This window comes from Heloderma suspectum, chromosome 6 (assembly GCF_057233095.1).
Source record: "Heloderma suspectum isolate Gila_16-S chromosome 6, 16-S_ref, whole genome shotgun sequence".
Lineage (NCBI taxonomy): Eukaryota > Metazoa > Chordata > Lepidosauria > Squamata > Helodermatidae > Heloderma > Heloderma suspectum.
The window spans coordinates 5,898,443-5,911,944 of NC_139463.1; the positions used below are offsets into that span (position 1 = coordinate 5,898,443).

Below are 13,502 nucleotides of genomic sequence, written 5' to 3' on the forward strand. Positions count from 1 at the left end.
AGGTTGAAGAATTAAACTATTCTTAGCATAGGATTTGGCTTGCAGTGGGGTGCAGAATTCTGATTTCTTTGTTTTTGTCACAGTTAAACCCACTTTGCTTCTCACTTTGCAAAACCAGACACGCCCTACTCAGTATACCTCTCTGCCTCTGCCACCCACCACATTCTCTTGAATTCCTCTAAGTCACATCTGAGAAAGACGCAGATAAGCCTAATGTCTCGCTGTGTTCATCTGGGAAAACCTCCAGAAGCACTTGCCTGTGAAAGCTCTTCATAAAATACAACTCTACAAAACAGATGAGAGCAGCAGCATCTATAAAGGAGAAGCACCAGCTCCATCAGCTTTCATGGATGCATGCACAGTGCCTATGTCCCCAGCAGTTGACCAAAGGAAGCTTTGTAACAGTCCTAAAAACATCTGTCACCACCAGCCATGACTGCATCCTCCCTGCCAAATGCTCCATTTGAGTAACCTTTTGTGGAAGTGGGGGAAATTCACTGTTGCACTCACTGTTTTCTGGCCTTCTTGCTTTTTGAGACAGGGAGAGGCACTAACAAAGGAACTTGGGATGGAGAAAGGGGAGGGGGACCAATGGAGCTAGCCTGCTTGAACAGACAGGAGTTGATACCATCTGCTGCAGCAGCTACAGCATCTTGTAAATAACTGTGCACCTGGTCACCTGGGATGAGTAAAAATAGCCTGCAGGAAACTAGGCAAGGAAGCATTATCAAAATAGTGCAGCTTGTCACGTAGGGAAAAGCTACGCCTGCCAACATACCCACTTGTATGCAGCTCCTTGGACCCCACTGTTGCGCTTCACATCTGTGCTGCTTCCAGATGAGCAGCTCCTAGCACCACTAATCATTGCTCTTCCAGTGTAAGCTACAAGCAGAATTCCAGTTGGCTCTCCACGCTATCAGGCACATTGCACAGTTTCTGTTTATCCCTCCCACTATGACGAATTCATATGAGCAGCCATTAAAAAAAAAAAAATCCAAGCAATCTTTTTTTTAAAAATCAATGATTTAATGAGTGCTAAAGCACTTATTAATTTAAGCATGATTACCTGATCATTGCTTGTGAAATGTAAAAAGAAAAAAGAAAAGAACAAGAACAAGAACTGCTTAACATTTATTTTGGATCAGAACTGTTTAATTAAGAAAAACATGCATACACACTGCTAGCATGGCAGTGCTCGGAAAGACAGTGGAGGGTTATAAATTAATTATTTTTCATTTGTTTTACAAAATTAGCATTACAACACTCTTTCATTTAAGTGATATATATTTGGAAAAGCATTTTAGTACTAATTAAAAGACTGGTTAAAAAAAATACACGGGGTGATAAAATGGCACCTATCCACTGCAAAGGTTGTAGTGAAGGTGTGCTGAGTGTTCTCTTTTTTGCCAGTCTCCCTGCGAAAAGTGCAGAGCTTTTTGAAGTGTCTTTGTTTTTACTGTAAAGTTTTCTAAAAATGCAGCAAATGCCCAAAGAGCTTTAATCACATGTACATAATTGACGTATAGTACAGATAATTAATACAAAAATAAAGGATAAAAGATTAAAATTGCCAAAAAAAGTTAAATTTAAGCTTTATAATCTTTGAGTACCTCCTTTAAAATCACACACACAACAACCTTTATATACGGGCAATATTTATCTTATCTCTCACATATATTTTTCCTTACAACATCTCTGTGGAGTTCAACACACGTTAAGATTAAGTGACTTGCCCAAGGTCACAAAAGGGAAGTTTTAGGCACAAAGCATCATGAAGCTCCCTTTCTGGTCTATGGTTACCAGCAAACAGTTTCTCAGTTAATGCGGGACAAAGATGCCATGGAAGCCATAGGGCACTTGGACAGGAACTTCTGCCCGGCCCAATTCAGTGAAACTCTCAGCATCCAGAATGAGCAGGAAACTGCCTTGATTCTGAAACAAGAACAAAGTCAGACAGCAAGACTAAAGTAGTCCTTTTTCCCACCCAAAACACTCCCTTACAGTGCTCTTCTACATAATTGTTAGGAAAGTGTAACACAGGGGAATATGGAAGCTATAGAACAAGAGTGGGCAACTTATGGCCCTAGACTGCAACTTCCATCAGCCCTAGTCAACATAGCTGATAATAAGGGATGATGGGAATTGTGGTCCAACAACATCTGGAGGGCCACAAGTTGTGCACCACCGCTACAGAAAGTCCTAACAATTTGAAGCAGAACAAAGTATCCTAATCTATCCACATATTATCCTGTGCATGCCACTGTTCGCTAGAGTGCATGATAAAACTGGATTTTAGCATCCCTAAAATTAATGTCCGAACAATGGCCATTTACATAGGCAGTGAGACTAAATTACCTGCTTGGGTGTGAGCACTATGGACAGAATGACTCCACTGTCTTCTGCGGCAGAATTTGGTTCTGGCACAAACACTGGTTCAGAAGGATACATTCCATCTTCTTGCCAGATCTAGCCAGCAAAAACAAGGGGACAGAACAGGCTCTTTATTGTGGCTGTTAGGGCTGGATTCTGCACTCCCCAACCCAGGAATAACGCAGATTACATCACAGAGAAGCCCACATCTGTTCACCTTCATCTCCTTGGTTTTTACATCAGTCTTGATCAATGAGTCTCCAACTATGTGTCCAAAACCACAGCCATAGAAGAAACGGTATTTCTTCCCATTGCAATGAGCGTAGTTGATCTGGGGGAGTTCTAGCCCGCCTGCTTCCTTGAGGTTCTCGTCATGTAGACTTTCATGTGTGCACCAGATCTGGAAAAGGAATCAGCACATTATAGCTATGCTGAAAGTTGCCTTACACCAGATGAAACTATTTGTCCATCTAGCCCAGTGTTGTCTACACCAGGGATGGGCAGACTTTATGCTTGTTGGATCTACTTTGGGGGGTTTATAGGAGAACCTCAGGCAGGATCCACCAACTAGAAACAAGCACAAAAGCTATACATGTAGCATTAAGGAACAGGGTGCCTCTGAGTATGTTCTAAGCCTGTGGATTTGTTTTCAGTACCAGAACTGAACTGAACTCACAGTCCTTTCACAAAAAAGTCCACTTTCTTCAGCAGTCAAATTTAGGTGGAAAACATCATCATGTTGTGATTACTGGTAAACAGCTGGAAGTCAGAAACCCTTGCCAATATATTGCAAATCACCCAAAGATCTATCAGTAGATCCCCACCTATCTTCCGCCCACCCTTGGTCTACTCCAACTGGCAGTGGCTGTCCAGGGTTTCAGGCAGAGTGGACTTTCCCGTCACTTGCAAAATGCTCTTTTGCAGATACCAGGAACAAACCTGGGACCTTCTGCAAGCAAGGCAGTGCTCTGCTACAGAGGTATGGTCCCTCTCCCCATTATCTGTAGGCTGTTTTCAGGTGAACTGAACTCACCAACCTCATGGTTCATCTTATCCCAAGGCCATGTAAAGGGACAGAGGAAAGGTGATGCACAAACTTTGAAGTTTGTCCATGCTTTCAGATTCACACTTCCTGTCCACTAAGGCAATGATAGCCATCCCGGGTTCCTTTTTTTACAAGGGCCTTAAAACAAGTTGTACCAAAGCCCCAAATGGTCCAGGTTCTGAGCTCAGAATCAAGAATGCACAACAGAATGCATGCAAGTCTGTTTATTTTGTATGTAATGGAAAGGGGTTGGGAGGGTTGGAGTGAACGTCATCAGACTGGCAGGGGCTGATCAACCAACATGAAAGGCTTTCTTCCCTGCCCCTGCCCCTTACAGCTAAGCAAACATTAGAGAAACACAGATGCAGCCTTCTCCCTCTCCTGAAGCTCCCAATACTGCAAAGAAGCAAAGCTATGAATTAATTACTTCTAAAAAGCAAGGAAGCAAACATCAAAGACACGCAACTTTGACATAGCTTTAAGGTACCTAAATGCGTTATTTCGATTCATGTGAATCTCAGTAACTTCGGGAATGCCTATTTTGGGAACAAGCCTCATTGACCACAAAGGGAGCTACTTCTGAGTAGGCACACATATGTTTGTGCTGAGAAAGACAGGCACAGGAAACACTCCTTGACTTGGATCAGGGTGAAAGGCACACCTGGGCAGGGCTAGCATACCCAAAGTAAATGTGGGGGCTGGGGCACACAACAACTATAGTGCAGAGTACCTGACTTAAGGAAAAGAATCATACTTTAAGCAGTCTCAGGAAATCTGTTTTTTCTGCAAAAAGCTCCAGGGTGGCTGCGGGATGGTAGCCTGCATGTGCCCCAAACGACCTCCAAATGCAGCCAGCTCGCAGCAAATCACCTGTGGAGACACCCCCAAGGCTGCCAAACCCATGTTTAGTTCCTTGAGGCCTAACTTTCCAAGTACAAAATGATAACGCGAAAGCTGGAGGGAGAAGGAAAAATAGAGGAGGGAGGATGCTGGAGACAAGTTGAATACAGGAGATGAACTCTCTGGAGGGGGCAGCCCAAACCACTGTGGTTACAGGAAATAAACTTTTACTGGAAGGAATTCCTTTATAAGACCTTGGTCTAGAGCAGGGATGGGTAACTTTTGGCCCTCCAGATGTTCTGGCCTACAACTCCCACCAGCCCTAGCCAGTATAGCCAACAAAGAGCAAAAGAAGGTTGAACAGCTATCTAGGGTGCAACTGGGCTTGCTATGGGTACGGAGTGCAAAAGTGCAGAATGCCAAGGGAGAGGTCTATCTGCGAATTCTGGATGCAATTCTGTACCCATAACAGATGCTAATGAGTGTTCAATGTGTTTACTGATGGTGGCGTTGCTTTGGCATGGAGCTTTCCCTCTTTAGGGCTCGGGACAACCAATCAGAAGTGTGCGTTGGATGGCTTGATTGCGTTAGAGCAGGGGTGAGGAACCTCTGGCACACGGTGCCTTTCAGTCCAGTCTGCAGCCTCCTTAGACCCCTCTTGGCAATTAGGCTTAAGAAAAACAGTCCTATTCATGTGAATACACCTGCTTACTACGCCTGGGGGGAACTGGGGGGTGACCAAAGCTGTGGAGGGCTGCATATCAACCTCCTGCACAAAAATTCCTTCCAACATGGCAATTAGCCTTAGAATAAAAGTTTCCATTCGCATGAATGGGACCTTTTTTTCTAAGAGAGAGAAACAAGTGACAGAGTCACAATAGTGCTTATTTATTGTGTACTATGCCCACTGGGCCTTTAGGAGAAAAGTCTCCTTCAGGGGCTGCCTCTCTGTAATTGGAGTGCCTCCCCGTTGTTATTTTATCTCCCCCCTGCCCCAAGCCTAACTGTGGAGTTGAGATTTTGGCGGACAGAGAAGGGGGGAGACAGCGAGAGAGAGAAGGGGAGGAAGAAAAGGAGAGGAAAAGAGGCATCACTGGCTCTGCCCAGGCGCACTTTCGGCTTCGCCCTCTCACTGCTGGCTCTGGCCCTGCCCACCCCTGGTATGTGGCCCCTGAGAGATTACCACCAAGGGCCCCACCTCAATTTAGTTACCTACCCCTGTTCTAGTGTCAAGGCATATATTTAAAATGGTGGTGAGGCTAAGCTCCTTGTTACCAGGCTATTAGCCAAGATAGATAAATGGAGTCTCCAGAGCACACTTCAAGTACCCCAAACAGGAGAAAACTACAGGGGATGGACATCGCCTCCATCCTCATCCTCATCCCCATCATGATTAGTTATAGCTCCTCCATGCCATCCGTGTGAATTTGCAGAAGTATCTGGCTGGCCACTCTTGTAAATAGAATGGCTCTTGGTCTGTTCCAGGAAAAAAAATCTTTGTTTGCTCAGCTTGCACCCAATATATGCATGTTATTTTGGCAAGAAGCATGTTGATGGGGAACGCAACTACATAAATAACTTTTCTACATCAGGCATTTATCGTGCACTCATGGTTCCTTTCTCATGGTTGTTTACAGGTTCTTTAGAGGACATTCGGATCCTCCAGTTTCATTTCTTTTTTAAGAACACTTTCCTGGTTTGTTTTTGTTTTGTTTTTTGAGCGGGGAAGATGGGGTATTATTTCTGAAAGCAAAATAAAAGGTAGTTTCCTACTTATGTATTTGTGCTGCTCCCCTGTAGCACAGCACCACCTAGACATTATGTAGTGGAAAAGGAGGAAAGGAAAAGCTCTTTGGGTAGAACTTGGATCTCAACCCTACGATGAAACCATAAGTAGATATTGTGATTAACAGCCTCGTGTAGAAAAGCTCAGACAGTTAGATCAGCCCAGTGTGGAAATGCCAGGTATAAGTTCAATGCAGCAGCCCCCAAAGCACCCAGTTGAAACGGAAGCACGTACCTTCCCATCAGCCTGTTTCACAGCTCTTGCCGACGTGTAGGTCAAGGGGCTAAGATTCTGCCCTACAGGTGTCTTGGGACTCATGTTGATGGGCAGAACAAAGCGCCACGGATATGGCCTTGGTAGTGAATTATAGACCTGCCAAGGAGACAGGATGTCATTGCAAAAGAAAGAACAATACTCTGCCACTCTGGTGTGGAGATGGGGAGCAAGAACCCACTATTAGAGAGAAAAGTATAATTTCTCTGCCTCCCAGCATGGGCTCCTTCCCGTTCAAAATAACTTTTCTTGCCCCAGACTGGAGCTTTGCAAACTGTCTTCCCCAATGGAAGAGAAAAGCTGAAGAGAAGGCATAGCAGACACAAAGAGTTTAAGGGGTTAAGGCTGCATCCTATGTATATTACACGGGAGTGAGTCCTCTTAAACACAGTGTGGGACTTGCTTCTGAATAAACAAGCATGGGACTGCACTGTGAATGTCATTAACGGGGCACCTGTTGTAATTATGATTGTATTTTTATTGAACATGCTCTTTATATATGACCTTGTGATTTTAAATTGTTGTAAAACTTCCCTGACTACTGTGAGAGCACTAGAAAGGCAGGACAGAAATCTCAATATAAATAAATATAAATATAAAAAGTAGCAAAGTTTTAAGGAACATGAAATGTTAAACACACCAATGGTGGTTCAATCCTCTTCCTTCTGAATGGCTTAAGCCATCCTTCCCCAGCATGGCACACTTCAGATAAGTTGTACTACAACTCCCATCACAGCTGGCTGGGGATGATGGGAGTTGTAGCCAACACATCTGGAGGATGCCAGGTTGGGGAAGGATGGCTTAAGCTTCCAGTTGCCTTCAGGCATAGCTGCAGCATCTTCTTTGGGCTCAGATGGACTGAAATGCTGCACTCTCTACTGTAGTCCCCATCCCAAAAGTGTCCCCAAGGACAATGCAGCTCCACTTACTTAGTTAGAACTAACTAAGTTAAGTTAGAACTAACTAACTAAGTTAGAACTAACTAACTTCTTAGTTAGAAGTTAGTTCTTCTAACTAAGAAGTTAGTTAGTAATCACACACTAACTTCCACCTTCACCAAATTCCTCTCTACCTTCCTCTGGGGACCAGCAAGGGGGGGGGGGAATCCCCACTGCATTGTCCTTTTACCTTTATAGTCCTAAGGTTAGGTTCTGAGTTTAGCACTAGATTAACAGGTACAATGAAGCAAAGAGCAACTCCCACTCTACCTCATCTGAATTATCCTGTACTCTAAGCAATCTACAAAGCAGAGAAGCTAGACACATGTAGAGTCCTTCTGTGATTTTACAACACAATCCTCTACACGTCTACACTGAGTTCAATAGATGAGTGAGAACAGGACTGCAGCCTTAATTCTTTGGAGTTCCCAAATATTAAACAAGGCCAATCTTGCACCTTACACCAGGAGTCCCCAACAATGTGGGGCCAATGGGCACATTTGGCATTTTGAGACAGTGTTGTGGGTGCTCTCACCTAATGGCTGTCATGGTGGGTGGGCTTTCCCATTCATAAAATGGCAACCATAGTGGGCACACTGGTCTCAAAACTAACATTAAGGGAGCAATCCTATAGCCCTGGACAGCATCTGGGGGGGCCACAAGATATTTCAGATTCCTGGATCCAAGGTCAGAGACAGTGCTCTGACCACCAAGCTGGGAATCCATGCTCCCTGCCCCCGCCCCCTCCGTCTCACAGCCCGTGTGGAGAGAACTGCACTGGCTACTTCTCCAAGGTCACAAAATAGACCTCAGGTAGGAGGTAAATGGGGCGTTCCTGTGGATGGGGAGGGGACTGGAGAGGCCAGGATATGAGCTATCCTGAGGCCTCTCAAGCCTCCTTTCCTCCCCCTCCAAAGCACCCCAGCTAAATGGGCAAAAAAGCCTATCTAGCTAAAATGCAGGACGGGGAGGTGAAGATCGGCTCTGCTGTGCCTCCCACTGTACATTGGATGATTATAAGCCTCTGAGTTCAGAGGCTCATAAGCATCGAGGGCATAAAGAATAGGATTGTGTCCTAAAAGAACTTAAGTACAAAGCAGAAGTGAGGGCTGAGCCCCAAAACACAAAACCCCTCTTTTGAAGCTAAATAAACATGGCAGTGGAGGGCAGTACTTTGCTTTGTAGCATGCCAGCCTCCCAGTTTTAAAAAAAAAAATTAATTAAAACTTCTTAGGAAATAAAATAAAAATCAGGAGGAGCAGAGCGCCTGGTGAGTACCAGGAGAGGTGTCTCTGGGCACGTTGATGCCCGCGGGCATCATGTTGGAGACTCCAGCCTTACACCACGCTCCTGTCAGATTCCCTGCATGCCCTTGAACACAGTGGCTGTTCTCTCATCCAGAAGCAGAGAAGCAGCACCCACTTTCCTGGCTTGATGAAATTTTAATAGCTTGGCCAGCAGGAGGCTGCAGAAAATTCTTTGTACTGCAGGAGATTTTAGGGAAAGAGCAGGAGGAGGCAGCAGAAATGTGAGAGACCACGTGTGCTCATTGGCCTATTTCCATCTTTATATGTCAGTGCTGGCAAATGTGAAAGTATGACTTGTAAATCTTGAAAATGACACCCCCAGATGCAGCCCCCTATTTCCAACTCTCAAGATGTCTTTTAACCAGGTCTTGAATACAACATTGTCCACCAAGCAGATTTACAGATTTTTTTCCCATTTTTTGTTTTATTTTATTTTTAACTAACTTTTTCCCATTTATTTGTCTTGTAACACACACTTTCACACAAGTGGGACTTTGCTTTTAACCTCTACTGAGTAGAGGAACAGGCACAGGCTAGTCTAGAACAATCACAAAGCTAGACACAAAAAGGGAAAAGAGGCTATGGAAGGACAAGACTCTTCAGTGGTGGTGACCTGCAAGGTGTGTGCAATGTTTGTTTTCTTGCCTGAGAACAACATGGCCTACACCTGCAACAAGTGCAAGTTGATCACGCTATTGGAAGAAAAAGTAAGAGGACTGGAGCGGCGACTGTCGACCCTCCGATGAATAAGAGAACACGAAGAGTTCTTGGACAGAATGGGGGAACTACAGCAGCAAAGTGAAGACCAGAAGCTTGAAGAGCAACAGCAAGATGAGGCAGTGGGAAATGCTGAGGTGAAGAAAAATGGAGTAGAGGATACTCCTTGGAAAAGGGTGACAGTTAGGAGAAGAAGAACTAGACACCACTCTGCACCAGTGGAAGCAGTGGAACTGTGGAACCGATTCCAGGTACTTGCGGATGAGACTGGAGGACAGCCTGCAGAGGAAGAATCACAGGGGAACCTACATGAGAGTGAGCAAGAGGCTGAAGGTCAGTCAAACAGAGGCGATGAAACCCAGGCCTATAACAAGAAGAAGAGAAGAGTGGTAGTAGTGGGAGACTCCTTGCTGCGTGGGATCGAGACCCAAGTATGTCGCGAAGACCCGTGGACTCGCCAGGTGTGTTGTCTCCCGAAAGAATGAATTAGAGACGTGACTGAAAGGTTGCCTGCACTCATAAAGCCCACTGACAGGTATCCCTTTCTTCTCATCCATGTGGGAACAAATGATACCGCCAAGCGGAGCTATGAAGAGATCACGTCAGACTTTGAAGCTTTGGGAAGGAAACTCAAGAACTTTGGGGCCCAGATAGTTTTCTCATCCATCCTTCCAGTAGTTAGAAGAGGGATAGAAAGGGAATGAAAAATACTCCAGGTGAATGACTGGCTACGAAGGTGGTGCCGACGAGAGAGATTTGGATTCTGGGACCACAGGCTATACTTCCTGGAAGATGGGCTGTTGGCAAGGGACGGGTTGCACCTCACAAAGGCTGGGAAGAATGTGTTTGGCCACAGCATGAAGAACTTCATCAGGAGGGCTTTAAACTGAATCCTACGGGGAAAGGAGATGTAATGTTGGGGGTAACAATGGACGTAGGCGCATGCACTGCAACGGAGAGAACAGCTCTGACAGTGCCCAATAATAGTCTTCAGACACATGTAGGAAGGAAGCCAGACTATGAAGCACATGGTCTTCGATGTCTATATACTAATGCCCAGAGTATGGGAAACAAACAGAACGAACCTGAACTCTTAATACAGGAGGGAAATTATGACTTGATAGGTGTAACTGAGACTTGGTGGGATGACTCTCATGACTGGAATACAGCAATTGAAGGATATAACTTGTTCAAAAAGAACAGGAGGAACAGAAAGGGAGGTGGGGTTGCACTGTATGTGAAAAATACATATCTCTGCACAGAAATACAGGAGGAGGAGCTTGGTAGCCCCATCGAGAGCATCTGGATCAAAATAAATGGAGCAAAGAATAAAAGGAACCTGGTGGTCGAAGTCTACTACCGGCCACCCAACCAAGGAGAAGACGAGGATGAAACTTTTGAAAAACAAATAGCCAATGTTTTAAGGAAGCATGATGAAGTAGTAATGGGGGACTTCAATTTCCCCGATATTTGTTGGGAGACAAATTCTGCAAAACATGGCCCCTCCAGGAAATTCCTGACTTGTGTGGTGGATAACTTCCTCCTACAGAAAGTAGAGGAAGGAACTAGAGGATCGGCTATCCTTGACTTGATCCTAACCAACAGAGATGACTTAGTGGATAAAGTAACAGTTACAGGAACTCTGGGGGAAAGCGACCATGTTGCACTGGAGTTCATTGTTCTAAGGTGTCAGGGTGGACACTGAGCCCATAGAATCCCAGAGTAGTTCTGATTCTGAGGAAGAGGAGTCGCTCCTGTGAGAGGAGCACGCTCCTCTTTCCTAGGGCCAACAGCTGACAGAGATTCCTCCCACCAGCATTCCTAGCTTAGATAACAGTCCTGGGAGTGACAGAGCGCGGAAAGCAGACTTGATGGACGCACGATGCCGACGCAGAGAGCGGTGCCAAATGAAGGGCGCAGAAAGGAGGCGTAGTGCCCGGTTGGCACGCAAACAACGGCTGTGCCCAGAGGATCCAAGGGAAAAGGGGAGGGACTCTCCCTAGTCCTTAAGTTCAGGGGTCTGCCAGTAATTCCCTTTCAAACGGGGACCAACTGTTCCAACTTATGGCATAGGTACTCTATCTACGTATGGCATAGATAGACAGAGTGCCTGAGGAACTATGGACAGAGGTCCGTAACATTGTTCAGGAGGCAGCAACGAAATCCATCCCAAAGAAAAAGAAATGCAAGAAAGCAAAGTGGCTGTCTGATGAGGCTTTACAAGTAGCTCACGAAAGAAGGGAAGCGAAAAGCAAGGGAGAAAGGGGAAGATATACCCAACTGAATGCAGAGTTCCAGAGAATAGCAAGGAGAGACAAGAAGGCCTTCTTAAATGAACAATGCAAAGAAATCGAGGAAAACAACAGAAAGGGAAAGACTAGAGATCTCTTCAAGAAAATCGGAGATCTCAAGGGAACGTTTTGTGCAAAGACGAGCATGATAAAGGACAAAGAAGGCAGGGACCTAACAGAAGCAGATGAGATTAAGAAGAGGTGGAAAGAATACACAGAAGAACTATACAGGAAAGATCTGAATGTCCCTGATAGCCATGATAGCGCGGTCACTGAACTTGAGCCGGACATCCTAGAGAGTGAAGTCAAGTGGGCCTTAGGAAGCATTAGTAACAACAAAGCTAGCGGAGATGACAGTCTTCCAGCTGAGCTATTTAAAATCCTAAAACATGATGCTGTTAAAGTGCTGCATTCAATATGCCAACAAATTTGGAACACTCAACAATGGCCGCAAGACTGGAAAAGGTCAGTTTACATTCCAATTCCAAAGAAGGGCAACGCCAAAGAGTGCTCAAACTACTGCACAATTGCGCTCATTTCACATGCCAGCAAGGTGATGCTCAAAATCCTACAAGCTAGGCTTCAGCAGTATGCGAACCGAGAACTACCGGAAGTACAAGCTGGGTTTCGAAGAGGCAGAGGAACTAGAGATCAAATCGCCAACATTCGCTGCATCATGGAGAAAGCAAGAGAATTCCAGAAAAACGTCTATTTCTGCTGCATTGACTACACTAAAGCCTTTGATTGTGTGGATCACAACAAACTGTGGCAAATTCTTAAAGTGATGGGAGTACCAGACCACCTTACCTGTCTCCTGAGAAACCTGTACGAGGGTCAAGAAGCAACAGTAAGAACTAGACATGGAACAACCGAGTGGTTCAAAACTGGGAAAGGAGTACAACAAGGCTGCATATTGTCACCCTGCTTATTTAACTTATATGCAGAGTACGTCATGAGAAACGCCGGGTTGGATGAATCACAGGTCGGAATTAAGACTGCTGGGAGAATTATCAACAACCTCCGATATGCAGACGATACCACCCTAATGGCAGAAAGCGAAGAGGATCTAAACAGCCTCTTGTTGAGGGTGAAAGAGGAGAGTGCAAAAGCTGGTTTGAAACTCAACATTAAAAAAACAAAGATCATGGCATCTGGCCCCATCACTTCCTGGCATATAGAAGGGGAAGAAATGGAAGCAGTGACAGATTTTACTTTCTTGGGCTCCAAGATCACCGCAGACGGTGACTGTAGCCATGAAATTAAAAGACGCTTGCTCCTTGGGAGGAAAGCTATGGCAAACCTAGACAGCATAGTAAGAAGCAGAGACATCACCTTGCCGACAAAGGTCCGTCTAATCAAAGCTATGGTTTTCCCAGTAGTAATGTATGGCTGTGAGAGCTGGACTATAAAGAAGGCTGAGCGCCGAAGAATTGATGCTTTCGAACTGTGGTGCTGGAGAAGACTCTTACGAGTGCCCTGGACTGCAAGGAGGTCAAATCAGTCCATCCTAAAGGAAATCAACCCTGAGTGCTCATTGGAAGGACAGATACTGAAGCTGAAGCTCAAATATTTTGGCCACCTAATGCGAAGAGAAAACTCTCTGGAAAAGACCCTGATGCTGGGAAAGACTGAAGGCAAAAGGAGAAGTGGACGGCAGAGGATGAGATGGCTAGATAGCATCACGGATGCAATGAATATGAACTTGAGCATGCTCCGGGAGAGAGCGCAGGACAGGAGGGCCTGGCGTGCTGTGGTCCATGGGGTCACGAAGAGTCGGACACAACTGAACGACTGAACAACAACAACTCTGCTGCTCATATCTAGTTGCTAACAGTAGAGTTGTTAAGTTGTAAAAGAGGAATAAAGCTTTGAAAAGAATCCATTTGTATGTGTCTGGACTTGGCTACTGGATTAGACTGAGAGAGGCCTCCAAGG

The 13,502-nt window shown here is 45.2% G+C and overlaps 1 protein-coding gene across 5 annotated transcripts in view; it reads right to left on the minus strand.

Annotated features, from left to right (window-relative positions):
* Positions 1 to 1,011: 1,011 nt before the first annotated feature.
* The window catches only part of BCO2 (beta-carotene oxygenase 2), a 45,693-nt gene continuing 33,202 nt past the window's right edge, over positions 1,012 to 13,502 (minus strand). For all 5 annotated transcript variants that reach the window (XM_084803482.1, XM_084803480.1, XM_084803483.1 and 2 more), the window contains 4 exons: positions 6,276 to 6,413; positions 2,588 to 2,770; positions 2,356 to 2,466; positions 1,012 to 1,932 (listed from right to left, as the gene is read on the minus strand). In XM_084803482.1, coding sequence (XP_084659608.1) covers positions 1,819 to 1,932; positions 2,356 to 2,466; positions 2,588 to 2,770; positions 6,276 to 6,413 — 546 coding nt within the window. In that variant the 3' untranslated portion in view covers positions 1,012 to 1,818. The remainder of the gene's footprint in view (positions 1,933 to 2,355; positions 2,467 to 2,587; positions 2,771 to 6,275; positions 6,414 to 13,502) is intronic.